The 14,376-nt window shown below is 48.3% G+C and overlaps 1 protein-coding gene across 1 annotated transcript in view; it reads left to right on the top strand.

The window, feature by feature from the left end:
- The window catches only part of spata5 (spermatogenesis associated 5), a 59,885-nt gene that overhangs the window by 9,399 nt on the left and 36,110 nt on the right, over positions 1–14,376 (top strand). The window contains exons 11-15 of the mRNA XM_053878612.1: positions 4,523–4,677; positions 8,528–8,737; positions 11,389–11,442; positions 11,507–11,586; positions 11,676–11,802. Coding sequence (XP_053734587.1) covers positions 4,523–4,677; positions 8,528–8,737; positions 11,389–11,442; positions 11,507–11,586; positions 11,676–11,802 — 626 coding nt within the window. The remainder of the gene's footprint in view (positions 1–4,522; positions 4,678–8,527; positions 8,738–11,388; positions 11,443–11,506; positions 11,587–11,675; positions 11,803–14,376) is intronic.

Raw genomic sequence — 14,376 nt, 5'->3', positions numbered from 1 at the left:
GAGCGGTCGGAGAGAGAGAGAGAGAATCCCTGAAGCCCCTGAGTTTCAGAGTCACATTGTTGAGACGGGCTTCCGCTGCCCTCCAGGCGGCTGCTTATGAAACCTGCCCCTCGATGCTGGCCTTCACCCATCAGGCCTGCCCCCAGTTGTTTTGACTCTTAGATATCATGTGTGCAGAGCAGGTTCAGGTTCTGAAGTTATTCAGATTAAAATCAACTTTCAGTCATTCTTCTCCATTGTTGTTCTCCTTCATGTCAGGGAGGTGTTGACTTCTGACTCCTCCTACCAGATATACCATTGTCATAGGGTTGTAGGATGACTGGGAACAGATGGTCCACCTGGGGTCCTTGAAGCCCTGACTAGCTTCTATTGTCGCTTTTAGGAATCCAGTAGATCTCACGCCTCGGCCCCTTCCCCGTGACCAGCTCAGCTCAGAGAACATCTCGGGTCTGGATTGTGTCTCTGGTTGTAGTTTAAGTGAAGGAATCAATCTGCCTCCATGTGTCCAATGTGTTGGTTCTGGATGGTCATCCACAGAGGATCGAAACGATGTAGAACATTGAGGCATTTTGTGGGGCGTTTTTGGCTCCCGAACTTGTCCAGACGCTTGAAATCCTTTTGAATCCTCTCAGTAGGAAAACCTCAGGCTATAAGCCACTTTTTCATTCACTTACATTTTTTTTGGTTCAGCCTTTACATGAAGAGGAAGCCTGTGTCCAGGACCTCCACAGGTTAGACCGCTTGGCCATGGAACTGTGCGGGACAATGAGGTGAAACTGTCGCATGATGCTCTCCAGAAATATCTGTTTACAAGTCCTTGATGTTCAGTGATGCTGTGAAGGCGCCTGGAAAAGTGAATCCAGATGTGGGAACACTTTGTTGCACTGAACCTCCAGAGTGAAAGAAACTGAGGGTCGCTCGAGGGACCGAATCGGAGTGTCACACTTCTATCAGTTCGCGGTGGGCGGTGGCCTCCTCCGTCACATGGTTTGGGGTTTAGGCATCTGGTCTTGTGGCCGGTCTCCACATCTCCTCACTCACCCCGACTTCCTTCCACATCCTGTCCTGCCTCGCTGGGTCGCCTCGACTGGCTCCAGATGTTTTTGTGCAGTTTCAGCAGCTGCATTAACGCAGATGAAGAGCTCAAGTGTCAGCCGGGTTTGAATGGTGGTCCGTCTGGTCCTCTGAGGGTCCGTCAGGGTGGGAGGACTTGGACGGCGAGGAGAAGAGCTGGGGAACACATTGACCCGCAGAAGACAAAGCTGTGCTCAGTCATTGTGTGCATTTCACGCCCCTCAGGTGGGCCTGAGGCTTATAAACAGGATGTCTCGACCCCCCCCCCGTCCCGGTCAGCCCCATCTCCTCTCTGCCGAGGACGCTAGCTGGTGCGTTTTCTCTCCTTCATTGTTGACGTGGAAACATGGTTCCGGTCCGCTTGTGTGGCTAGCATTCATTACCCAGCAGCTCAAACCGTCCCCCGCCACCTGTAGCCCCCACATCTGCTGTCGTCCCCCACTTTTATTCCTTCCTCGCACGTTCTTCTCCGCTGAGCGGTTTTGTAAACACGTCCACCTGCTCGCGCTCAGACGCCCGATCGCAGGAAATTACAAGCAGCAGAAGTAATGAGACTTCCTGTGTACAGTACTTGGCGTGGCGCAGCATCTGTGCAGATGTTTGCGAGCGCTCTGCCACCGAGCCACCCCCTCCCCCGCTGGACCCTCACACCAGGAGCATCGACACATCTGCGGCTCACCCTAGTCGCTCACGCTTGGAGTCAATATCTCGCTCAGGATTCCACGTCTAATAAATCACATCAACTTTCATGATCTCATTACGTTTTCAATGCTGAAGAACGTCCACCATGTAAAACTAAAATTGATCCCAACAAATACATAAACTGTCTCTTAACAAAGAAAATGTGGATCTTTAAAAGTGAGAAATGGTCAATAATATGTTTTTAAATAGTAATGGATTCATCTGAAACAGAATGAAATGGGAAGAATGAAGAATATTTCCAGACTGTTCTCCCACGTGTTCTGCAGAACCAAACTGTTTTTCTTTTTTTACGCTCCTCTGCTTCGTCCTTCATGTTCTGGAGTGCAAGCCAGCGCCAGGGAGTCGACCCTCGCCTCGTCCACAAACCTCCATCGTGGTGCTTCATCACTCAGCAGACCTGCCGGTCATGTGATCGCGTGTCGTTCTTCTATTAATCAACAGCAGCGCAACACTTTCGCTCGTGTGGATGCGTGACGTGAGCGACAGGTTGCTCTTTGTGCTCCCCTGCTGAAGCACAAACATTCGTGTCAACAAAAACAGCCTTCAATGCTCCATCAGCGCCGACTTTTCTCCTCACCGGCGCTTTTCTTCGTCCCCAAATCTCCATCCATCCTCTTTCTCCGGGCGAACAAAGAGGAGGTTTTTGATTCTGTCACGTCCGTGTGAGTGTGCGCTCGTCTTTTTGTTCCGTCGCCGCGGTCGGGAGAGTCGAGGGCTTTCAGGCTCTTAAGCGCTTCAATTACACTTCCCTCGCCCTCGGCCTCGTCGCTCCTCGCACCGGTAATGCCGGCCTAATTATTTTAGCTGTGAAAAGAGGAATTAGTGTTCAGTTGGTTCGGTTCTGTGTGAAAGAACTTGGGCGACGTGTTCAGACCTGATTGTTGTGAGCCTGGAAAACACCAGTGTGGATTCTGGCACAACAAACTTCACTTTGTGGTGAAACGGAGGAGCAAAATGATCCTCCTGGTTTTATCTTGTCTTCTGTAGAGCTTTTGCTGCAGTGTCTTGACCTCAACAAACCACCGTGATGAACCCACCGTCCAGACAACACCCATCCTTACATTCCATCCCGAGCATACCTGACCAACGTGCCACACTTCACTCATGCCTCGTCTTCTCTGAGCCTCGCTGCCCTTATCTCAGTCTACTAGGCCGAACCAACATTCTTCTCTGTACTGTACACCGCCTTTTCTCCGTACTTTGCTGTTCACACTGAGGCCAAGCTTCCTCTCACACCCCTGCTCTCCATACCGGACCTTTGTGTCCCAGCATCGCAACACGCCCTTTAAAGCAGCGCTGTTGAACTCATCCGCTGGGCCGTAGTAGGTGCAGGTTTTTAATCCAACCGAAGAAGCACACACTGGTTAACCAGTCAGGTGAACCAGCTGAAACAAACAACACCAGGGCGGGGACTTCCCCAGTGTGATGGAGCCCCTATGCCACCATGGTAGCCCCTCACCATGCTGAGGTCTAGAACAAGGGTTCCGAACCTTTCTGATCCTGGGCCCCACCATTCCCAAAACAAATGGGCCCGGAGCCCATTCGAGTAATAGAACTGATTCATTCCTCTTGATTTCATTTGCGTTCAATAACCATATTAAACTACTTACATGTAAACAAACCAAAAACTTATGAAATGACGTGAAACAATGGGTGATCATTGCAAATATATTTGTCATTGAAAAGTCCAACCAGCAGCAGAAGCAGGTGCAAGTCATGTTCATCGCATTTACTAAAGAAAAAAATACACTTGATGCAAACTGTTGAGAAAATTGGAAAAACTGAATAAAATAAATATAATAAAATCTGGTCTAAATATCATCAAATAAAAGTAGTATATTTTATTTAAACTCCAAAGAATATATAAATGAAGTTATATATCATTAATGTAATAGCCACCACGTGTGGCTTATGTATTAAAACTGAGCATCTAGTGGCCCTCTCATGGGTCCCGTCCTATGGTTAAGAACCACTGGTCTAGAATACACTCACAAAATACATAAAACACAGTTATTAATTGCAAACAATCCATTGCATAATTAAGTGTAGTTTGTCGGAAACGGAGCAGATAAGTTCGGTTACCAAACGGGCACAGTCACGAACCTCAGCACCTTGTTTCTGAATCTTTCCCCACCACCCTCACCATTGTTTCTGTCTTTAGAGCTAGCTTGCTTCATGCAACTAATGTTAGAATACTGCTACAATGTACTTTATTCTTCATTATAATAACACATACGTGATATGGTGAGAGTATCTCGCTTCTGCTGGCTGTTTAATAGCCTCACTGCCTGGGGGTGGAAGCTAGAGGTTCTCTCCTGGAGGACAGCAGGTGTAAGAGGGCAGTCGGTGGTGCTGATCTCTGCCAGACTGGTTCCGATGACACTGCCCTCTGCTTGTCTTTGGTGCCACTTGAGAACCACACCTGGAGGGCACACATCCAGTCCAGTGGCACAGTGGTAGAAGTTGAGCATGAGCTGCAGAGAGATTCGAGAACTCCTGAGTTTCCTCTAGTAGAGGAGGGACTGCTGGCCATTTCCTACCGCGGCAGTGATGTTAGTGCTCCAGGTCAGGTCCTCTGACAGTCACACTCAGGAGCCTGAACTGTCTGAGTCTCTCCACAAACTCATTCAGCATGGATGGTTCGACAGGACCTAAGAAAATCAAGTCATCTCTCTTCTTGATGTCAGGGCCAAGTTGTAGTTCTGTCACTGCACTGTCACTCAACAAGCCTTGCACCTCCTTGCAGCCCTGCACGCGCTCAAGCGAGTTCTGAGTTCAACCCACCAGCCGTCGGACCTACGACTCCAAGGAGAGGTGACGGTCACCCTGCTGGACCTGCAGTGGGCCATGACCATGGTGAAGCCCAGTGCCATGAGGGAGGTGGCGATAGACGTGCCCAAGGTAAACCCTCCTTCTAGCCTCCAAATATTTTAATTTAAATTTTTCTTTGTTTTGAAAGACTTATGTTGCATATTTATTCATGATTTACTTTTATAATCTGCATGTTTTTCCTCATTCACCTGCACTTCATTATTAGTCTACTCAGATTTTAATCCTTTTAATTTTTGAAATGTTTGCAGAGAGTTTAAATGATGGAATATTTGGTTTCACTTGACTGAAAGGTCTCATCTGTTGTGTGTCATTTATTCATTAGTTTTTATTGAACCAATGTGGCCGATTTCAGAACGTTTCATTTTTATCATCGAGACTTCTGGCTCTTCTGGCTATCTTCTGGCTCAGCTCTTTAAATGAAAGGTATTTCTCCTCTCGATGACGACAAGGTCAATAAAGTGTAGAGCAACAGGGCCGGTGGGGGGAGGAGGGGCAAGGATGAGGATGTTTTGGAGTTTGCATGTGTAAGACATAACGGGCAGGAAGACGGCTAACATCATCCTCCGCCGGTAATTGAAAGCAGACCGCTGATGCTGCTGCCAGAAAGAGAAGAACGCTCCCCCTCCCCACTGAAGTCTCCACTGAGTGCGCTCAGAAACCCTTGGTCCTTGTGGCGGGTTCCTGGAAGAGAGTTTTTTTTTTTCCTTCCTTCCTGGGCTCAGCGGCCGCAGAGCTCCGGCCCTGATTGCATCCACATGACTGCAGACATTTGGTTCCAATCCCGTTCGTATCGGCCCAGCCGGATGGAAACACGAGTCCAGATCTTTGACTCATGATGTTCCCCCTGTGCTTTAGTTCCCTTGGTCCTGTGACGAGACTCCATCATGTCTTCACTCTTTTGTCGACCGAGCCGCATCAGCGTGACTGCATCAGTCCAGTGTCTGACTCTGAAATGAGTCATGCCGGGTTTCCACTCTGGCACAGTGGAGTAGGTTAAACCCGGGAAACGTTCTGAGTGACTCAGGTCCGTTTCACACAGAGGGGGCTCCGGTTCAATGTTCCACTGCCTGAATTCTAACTTTCCTTTCATGATGCCTCGGTATCTAGTCACTTATTTTGCCTGCTCAGGTTTCATATTTTATTATTGAGATTTTTTTGTCGTGGTTAACTTCCATCCAACATCCAGCAGATGCATGTGATTGGACCTCGACCAGCCGAGTTTTACGCTCAACAGAAGGATGGTGGAGACGTTGGACAAACAAGTAGACAGGACCATGACATCACTATTGTGCTCTTCATTTCCTGTTGTCCCCCCTTCCGGCCCCATCAAAGTGCCCTCCCCCCTCAGGGGCCCCTCGTAAACCCCAGAAACTATCATAAAAGATAATAGCTGGAAGAAAGAGAGTGGAGAGGAAGGAGCGAGTCCTGAACTTCCTGGTTTCCCCCCATCCCCGACTCTGACTCCTGACTCTATAAACATCCATCATGACCTCTACTGTTCTGTAAAGCTGTGACTCACAATCGTCCCCATCCTGATGCACTCTCCTCTTCGCCTCCCTCACCTGTGTCAATTACATTTGTTTTCTTTCATATTGCACCTAATTTATAGATTTCTTTCATCCATTCATGGACATTTATTTGAATTTCAGTATTTGACATTTTTACACCATAAAAAGAAATGTATCTTCTAAATTAAATTGTCTGTCAAAGTTTAAGTCACTTAACTGTCTTCTACAAGTCGTGAATGTTGATTGACCCTGAAGTTTTCATCTCACTGTTTTTGCATCTCTGGACACATGATTCTGTCAAATAACAACTTATGATTCACGACCCTGATGTCCCAGGTCAGTGCAACAGCAAGCAGACGGCCATAATGTTTTGGCTGCTTGACTGGTGATGGACTTCTTTTCACGGTTTCATCCCTGTATTTTGGTTTGTCTCGTCGACCGTTCCTGCAGCTGCTCGGCTGCTCCTCTCTCACTGACTCCTCCATAAATTTCCGGGTATTTACAGTTGGTGGCCCGGCGCCAGGTTTCCATTAGGTGCTTGATTCCCCGGAGACGGCGCCGGTGGCCTGGGATGTGTTAACACGGGAGAGGGTGGGGGGGCAGGAAGGAGGGGAACAGCAGTAATTAAGGAGGAGGTGGAGAGATGGACTGATAGTGAGAGCTGACTTGTGCACGTCAAGTGTGTCAGACTCGTTCAGACTCTCCGTCCAGAGTCGGCTCTGTGTGTCAACTTGTGATGTGGTCATAATGTTATTGTTCGCACGGCTGCCTTCAGGTCATGCTGGTTTCGGGAGCTGTGAGTTCTGGATCAGGAAGTGGGTCTTGGCCGGGCGTCTAGGAGTCTTTTGAGAGACTGACTCCAATACTGGATTCTGCACCCAATCCAGGACTCTGAGACTCTGAGGTGACCGCTGGATCTGAAACTCCTGCCCGATGTGATGTCTCATCCCAGACTCAGTTGGGAGTTTTTTGTGATCAGGTGTTTACCGAAGTTCGCCTCTCTCAGCGGTTGAGGGTTACGGATAGTTTGATCTGCCCAAAAGCAAGTTTCCCCATCTGTTTTTTGGGGTGTGTTTGTTCAGAACCTTCGCCCTCAGTCAGAAAACTACTTCTGGTAGCTCAAGCTTTGGTTCTGGGTGTTTAGGAGGTGTCGGTGGAGTCTAGGTCAGAATGAAGTCTCGAGGCCGTCAGAAAGTGTGGGTCCACATCCTAGCGTTGTTGTGTCGGGAATGTTCTGCAGGGGTGTCTCCTATTCTGTTCCAGTGGACTCCTCTTGAGTTTTGAGGACAGTCTTGATGTTCTTGTGTTTGGCCCCAAGAACTGAACATTGTTGAATGATCTGGGGCCTGGCCTCCCTGGTGTGGCGTGGGTTCAGCAGCTCGGAGGCCTGTGGCCAATGAAGGGTCATTCCTGCCCTCTGATGGCTGGGACTTCACATCATGGTCCAGCTCGGTGGCCCCCCACTGTCCTGGCCTGGTCCCTCAAAGCCTCGTACTCCCCCTGGCTCGTAGCCAAAAGGAATCAAGAGTTATGTGGAAGAACCTGCTGACTCAGGAGGCCTGGGTCAGCTCAGATCAAATCACTTCTGATGTGCTTCATCTGCTGGACTCTTTAGCGCCTCCATCTGTGCGGCAGATATGGTCCGCTCGCTGGTCTCAGGCCTCCAGAGTTCCTTGCTCCTCCGGCTCCAGTGGCCGACTCCCGTCTCCACTCTGGATGAACTCTGGCTGGAAGTTTCTCGACGGCTTTTATTTCCGAGCAACACGAGAAGGTTGGACGTCGGCACCTGCAATCAGTCTGCGCTTTCGCTGCTGGCGCGGCGCTCGCCCTCAGCTGCTACAGATTTCAGTCTGGAGCTTCAAACGCCGCCATCATTTATTCGACCGCTTCAGCTCGCCTGCGTCCAGCGCCCGAACCTTTGATGCGCCTGAGTTTCTGGACGTCAGGAGTTCAATCACTCCGCACGCAGAGATCTTTTCACCACTTGTGTTGCTACCAAGCCGAGCTTCATATCCGCAGCGTCCAAGTCTTGATGAGGCGTCACCGGGGCGTCTCGTTCATCTGAGCCCCCACGTCTGCAATCAGGGGATCTGATCATGGGACGCCCCAAAGAATCACCAGTGACCCGTTCATGCCCGGCTGAGAGCTCCGGGTCTTGATGCATTGTGAGGCGTTTATCGACACCACTGCCTCAACCAAAGAAGAGTGCTGCTGTGACCGATGTATGCTGAGGTGCACGGTGTGTGTCAAGGCGCCCTGGTGTCAAGAGCTCAGGACCAGAGAAGGTCCTAGTTTCTCATTTGTGGTCGTGAAGGTTTAAAGGATCATGAGTGACACAGTCACTCTTCTCGACAACAGGATCATGATCATGTGTGTGTCGACCTTGAACCTGCAATGTGACCTGTGTCCAGGTTCGCTGGTCGGACGTGGGCGGGATGGAGGAGGTGAAGCTGAAGCTGAAGCAGGCCGTGGAGTGGCCCCTGAGGCACCCTGAGGCCTTCACCCGCATGGGGATCCAGCCCCCAAAAGGAGTCCTGCTGTACGGCCCGCCGGGCTGCTCCAAGACCATGATCGCCAAAGCTCTGGCCAACGAGAGCGGACTCAACTTCCTGTCTGTCAAAGTGAGTTTGTGCAGATGTTTCCCAGAGTGTGTGTGTGGACAGCAGGTTCTCGGCGCCGCTGCGGCGCAGGTGTTTCTTCACCTGGCACTTTTATCACACCAGACACATCAGACATGATGGTCCAGTCAGACCTGACTCATCCCGTGCCATCCGGCCCGTGATTGATGAGTCGGCGTCTGTTCAGAACCGCCATTCTGAAGTGGATTCATATGAGCAACATTTTTAGTTCTCGGTCCGAACACGTCTGCGTGCAAGAAGGCACAGAAGAGTGGAGAGTGTTGTTCAGATCAAAGGGGATCTGACTCAATTATTAAGACTCCTCAAGGTCCAGAGAGACGTTTGTCGTCCGGTTCTGAGTGGTATTCTCACTGAGTTACAGCCACTGACGGTCATCATTGTTCTTGAAAAATGTATTTAATAACCAGATATGAGGTGGTAAAAACAAATTTCCCAGTATAACAGTAAATGGAACGTGGGTGTGAATGTTATTAATGAATATTTACATTTAAAGTGTGATGACAAGTAAATGGAAAATATGAGAAGTCAATGTTTTGATAGACATGAAATGATGTCAAAAAAAACTTTTAGTGTAGTTTAGAAACATAATTTCTGAAAAATATGTGAGCATTCAGTTGTCAAACTTATTAATTGATTAAAATCAAGTAAAAAATACAAGAATGAGAAATGGTTAATGACAATGTGGGAACAAATACGACTGAAATGGAAATATTGTTCATGTTAATGAATCTTATGTTTTTCAAGAAAAGTGTAGATGGAAAGCTGAGTTCACATGAATGGAGACAGGGCGGATTAAAAAATGGAAACCTTGTCAAACAAAGATATATGAAATATGAAAAAACAAAGCACAACAGCTGTAGATATGAAATGTTGAGCCGAGCCGTGACCCGGTCCTGACCCACCAGCGCCGGTCTCATGTCCCGCTCTAATAGTGGAAGTGTTCCCAGTGACCCCGGGGCGGTCTTCCTGCCCCACTTCCTCTGCAAAGAGCTTCCTCATTTGACCTCTGACCCCACCAGTGTCCCTTCTCATCCATCAGCCCCCCAGGCGGTGATGGATGAAGCGACCCGGTTATTGAAGTCCTCGGCCCAACTTCTCCGTATTGAACATCCGTTTTCACTTTGACTGTTGAATTTTCGTCCATCAATCATGGGGCCGCTCATCTGTCATTTCCCTGTGTTTGATAATGGATCGTCTTCTGTCAATGAGCTGAGCCAGGAGACACAGCTCTCCACTGAGTGCGGGGTTTCTCCTGTCTCACCTGTGGTCAACAGCTCTGGAGTGACCCTCAGAACAAGAGTTCCTCTGTCTGGACTCTCTGAATGAGAGAGAGAGAAGCTCAGAGATCCTCTGCAGCTGCAGGAGGAGGCCCCGGGGCCGACCATGGACCAGAGATGATCACTTTGTGTATCTATTTATTATGATCATTCCTTTTTCTTTCTATATTTTCCCTATTCATTTAGTTTCCTTTATTCATTTCTTTAGTTTTAAATCCAAGAGAAATGAATATTGTTTTTGTTTCGTCCAAAACTATATTATATTATTTTGCTTCTTTTCTTTACATTTATATTCAGCTATGTTTTTTAGGCGCATTTAATGCACACTTTATTTATAATAGGTAATTTTTTTAATGTTTAATGTTCATGGCTTGATCATGTGACACCCCACTGGCCCCTTCCATCTTGTGATCATCCTGTGTGACATCATCGATCAGAACGTTTCGTCTGTTGTGATAGGCTTTGACTGACGCACTGGCAGACTGATTGGTGGACGTCAGTAGCAGCTCCGTCTCCGAGTAGCCATCAGCTGTGACTCGGATAAGAGAGCCAGATTTAAACATTGCAGCTTTGAAGAGGGTTTCCTGTTTGTGGAGGGAGACCTGTTATCATGGTGTCAGCCTGTTTCCTGGAGGTTGCATCTCTCACACACATACACACACACAGACTTCACTCGACTCGACGAGTGAAGGGCCGTGTCCTGCGTCGCTCAGATCTGCTGAAAGAGTCGACTGCCAAGGAGGAGGTTGTTTATCTGCTGCTGAGTTGGGGGGTCACAAAGGTCAATGATAAAGAGAGCCTTCAGTGATGGAGTCGGGTTTTACCGTCTGAGTTGGTGTCTGTCTCCTTGATGTTGCTGATAAAAGCATCAGGTCTCACGCGTCGTCATCTGTGACTGAGTGAGTCACTGCTGTAAGGCTTTCTGGTTGCCGGTTCAGTGAGTTAACCCATGAGCCATGCACTTCAAATTTGGATGTGTGACAATATGTGTCCTCCACAGAGCGTCACGTAAACTCAATAACAAACACGATGTGTGAAGCCGTGAGTCTGACTCATGAGTCGACTTTAGAAACCAGAGAAACGCGGGTGTTTTGTCTATGATCGGGTGATCGTGTAGCATATATGCTAACATCAGCGAGAGATGACCAGAACTGATGGCTTTAACCGAATGCCAGTGAGTCTTTGTGTGGTTTGAATGCAGTGCCTTCCTTTCTCTTTCTCTGTAGACATCGTGTGCTGGCACTCTGTTTTCCTCCAACAGAAGCGTCCAGTAGTCTCTCTGTGACCTCCTGCCCCAGGTAGCTGGGACAGACTGCTGAATCTGGATGCCATGTTCACTCTTTCCATTCTCTTCAGGGTCCAGAGCTGTTGAGCAAGTTTGTGGGTGAGTCGGAGCGGGCCGTCAGAGAGGTGCGTTTAGTCGCTCAGTCGGTCCACTCTCGTGTCGCTGGTCCTCATGTCTTCTCCTCCACAGGTGTTTCGGAAGGCGAGAGCCGTGGCACCATCCATCGTCTTCTTCGACGAGATTGACGCACTGGCCTCAGAGAGAGGAAGGTGAGGGCGAGGTGGAGGCCCAGGCCGTGGCCCTAGTCTCGCTGTAGCCATAGATCAATTCAGCTACAGCACTCACGGCACTCCTCCAGCTCCTCAGGTTCGGGCGGTGTGGGCGACCGTGTGCTGGCGCAGCTGCTGACAGAGATGGACGGCGTGGAGCGGCTCGGGAACGTGACGGTGCTCGCCGCCACCAACAGACCCGACATGATGGATCAGGTGAGTTGCCGCCACTCTGTGTCGTCTCTCCTCCGAGGCCGGTGACGGACGAGGGCAAAGGTCACACGCTCCTTTCTTTCCTCCACTCTCTCTTCAGAAGCTGTCATCTCACTGATGAAAGTGTAATTCTGTTGTCATGTTGTCCAACAAGCGATAAACAATTAATTAAACAAACACTTATTTACTTTTAATCTGTTTCTGGTGGGTCCTGCCTGGTTTGTTTCCGACCGTGAGTCATTTTGGGTTTTTTTCATCCTATTTATGGTGTTTCTTTTCACACCATATGGCAGGAATATTTTTGCTTTCATTGAATTCGTTCTGACTGTAAACACTATACATGTTTTCCAGAATTATTCAAGTTATTAATAGACAACTTTATTGATCATTTCCGAGGTTGGAGTGAGAACTGAAAAACTGGATCAAACTAGAAAACCTGGGCTATGAAACTAAGCTCAATAAGTCTCAGATAGTTTTCATTTTATTAAGTTAATTTGATCAAAAATTATCTTTCAGAAATGACAGCAAAAATCCCTTTTTAGCCCGCATTATGTAAAGACCTGCTGAACATGACATCAAAAGAGCCAGTCCTTATTTAGGCGAACACGATTTGATTCATTTTCATGCTTATTTTATTGTTTAGCATTTATTTATCCAAGTTTATTTACGAGTGTTTGACTTCTGTGACGTCACGGATCCATGTGGATCTCCTGGTGTGTGAGACTGACTGACTCCTCCAAAGTGGGTCAGTCCAGTGTTCTGCTCCGTGACACGTCGGTAAACAAACACCGCCTCCACAAACTCCACCACTTCCTCTTTGCTTTGTGTGGTGCCGATCCCCAGAGCCGACCTCTGACCTCCAGAGAAGCAGCTGCTGATTGATTGGTGACTCTGGGAAGATTGATCCGTCCGTTTGTGTCACTCGTGTAAACAAGCCGCCGTCTTCAGCCGGCCTGAGACTCGGCACGGGTCCGAGCCGTCCGGTGATGAAAAGCTTGCTGTAATCAGATGGAAACAGGAAGCTGAGTGAGTCTAGACCTGATCTGGTGCGAGGTCTCATCAGGAGGCACTGAGTCCAGATCCTCTTGTGGGTAGAATCCAGTCCGGAGCTTGCAGGAGACCGCCTTCTCCTGGCGACTCTCTGAAGCCTCAAGCATCTCCAGAACATGTCAGTTGGTTCTGATCCAGCTTCACACCAGCCCACTGTCACTGCAGGTGGAGATAAAGTTGTACCACATGGTATAATATGTATATGTCCTAAATTCTGCCACTTCTGATACTTCTATTGATATTACTGTCACATCATCTGCTACTATGACTAGAAGCCTGGTGATACTGCCAAGACACTGCTGCTACTTATACTTTCGATACTAGTTTTACTCCGTAACTATTGCACTACTGCTTCCAGTACAACTGCTAATGTTGATTCTTCACTACTGCTTGTGTTACTCCAAGTATTAATACTACTAGTACATCAGCTACTGCCATCACATTAAGCGCTACATTCTCTTTGAACGACAGTAAAATTATTTATCGAAGTATTACAGCCTAGTTTACTGGAATATTGTGGAGCTATCACTGGTGTTGTTGCTTAAAGTGTACACGTTTACCGCCACATGATAATTTAAGCAGAACTACTTTGACTTCTTGTAGTGCGGTGGCATTAAATCTCCAGCAACACAATTGCTGTCAGTACAACTGTACACTGACAATAGTACTAGTACAAACAATGTACTGCAAAGACATGTTAACATGTAAAACCTAATGTAGAATGAGGCTTTTTTGAGTAGTCGTTTTTCTCATCGTCATGTGAAGTTTTAGTTTTTTCTTTTTTGCTTTTACATCTTTATTCAGGATTTGTAGTTCGTTGTAGTGTGGCATCCGACCAGCAGATGGCGCCAAACATGGCTCTGTTCTCAGTTGAAATCTGGTAGCAAACGTCTCACGTGCTGCCTATTTCTTCAGATGCGTGGAAGAGTGCAGGTATGACTAGGGGTGAGTCTTGGGGGGCCGAGTCACAGTTGCGTGTTTGGGTGCGGTTGAGTCACAGTTCAGGCTCGAGAGCAGCGGTCGGTGCTGCGTCATGATGTACGAGCCTGAAACACGAGACTGAAGCCTGAGGTCTTGTGAGAACTTTTTATGGGCCTTCATGGTCTTGTGGTCTGGTGTCCCCACGCATATTTCTCCCAACACAAACCGGCCTTGTAATTGAGCAACACTTCACAGTCACTGCGTCTAATTTTAGCTGGTGTTTTTCCTCACCGTCCTTCAGCATCAATTCAGCAGAATTCCTCAATTTACTACTCCTAAGTGAGCCTTTTCCTTTCTCCATAAATCTGCAGCACGCGGCTGGGCCGCATCTGGACCTGTGCAGGCTTTCAAACCTGCGCGCCGCTGTTGTTACTGCCGCTGCATTCATTCCTGAAGGCCGGCGGAGGCCTACTGGGCTTCAGCGGGAGTCGGTGTAAATGCAGACTTCAGAGCCGCCGGAACATCTGCCAGCGCTTTCCCAGCCAGTCTGGACCCTGCTAATTGTAATCACAGTCGAATTCCAGCAGACTGTAATTAGTGGGCCAC

The sequence above is a fragment of the Synchiropus splendidus genome, chromosome 11 (assembly GCF_027744825.2).
Source record: "Synchiropus splendidus isolate RoL2022-P1 chromosome 11, RoL_Sspl_1.0, whole genome shotgun sequence".
In the NCBI taxonomy this organism is placed as follows: Eukaryota; Metazoa; Chordata; class Actinopteri; order Syngnathiformes; family Callionymidae; genus Synchiropus; species Synchiropus splendidus.
This window is presented reverse-complemented; position numbering and strand designations above follow the sequence as displayed.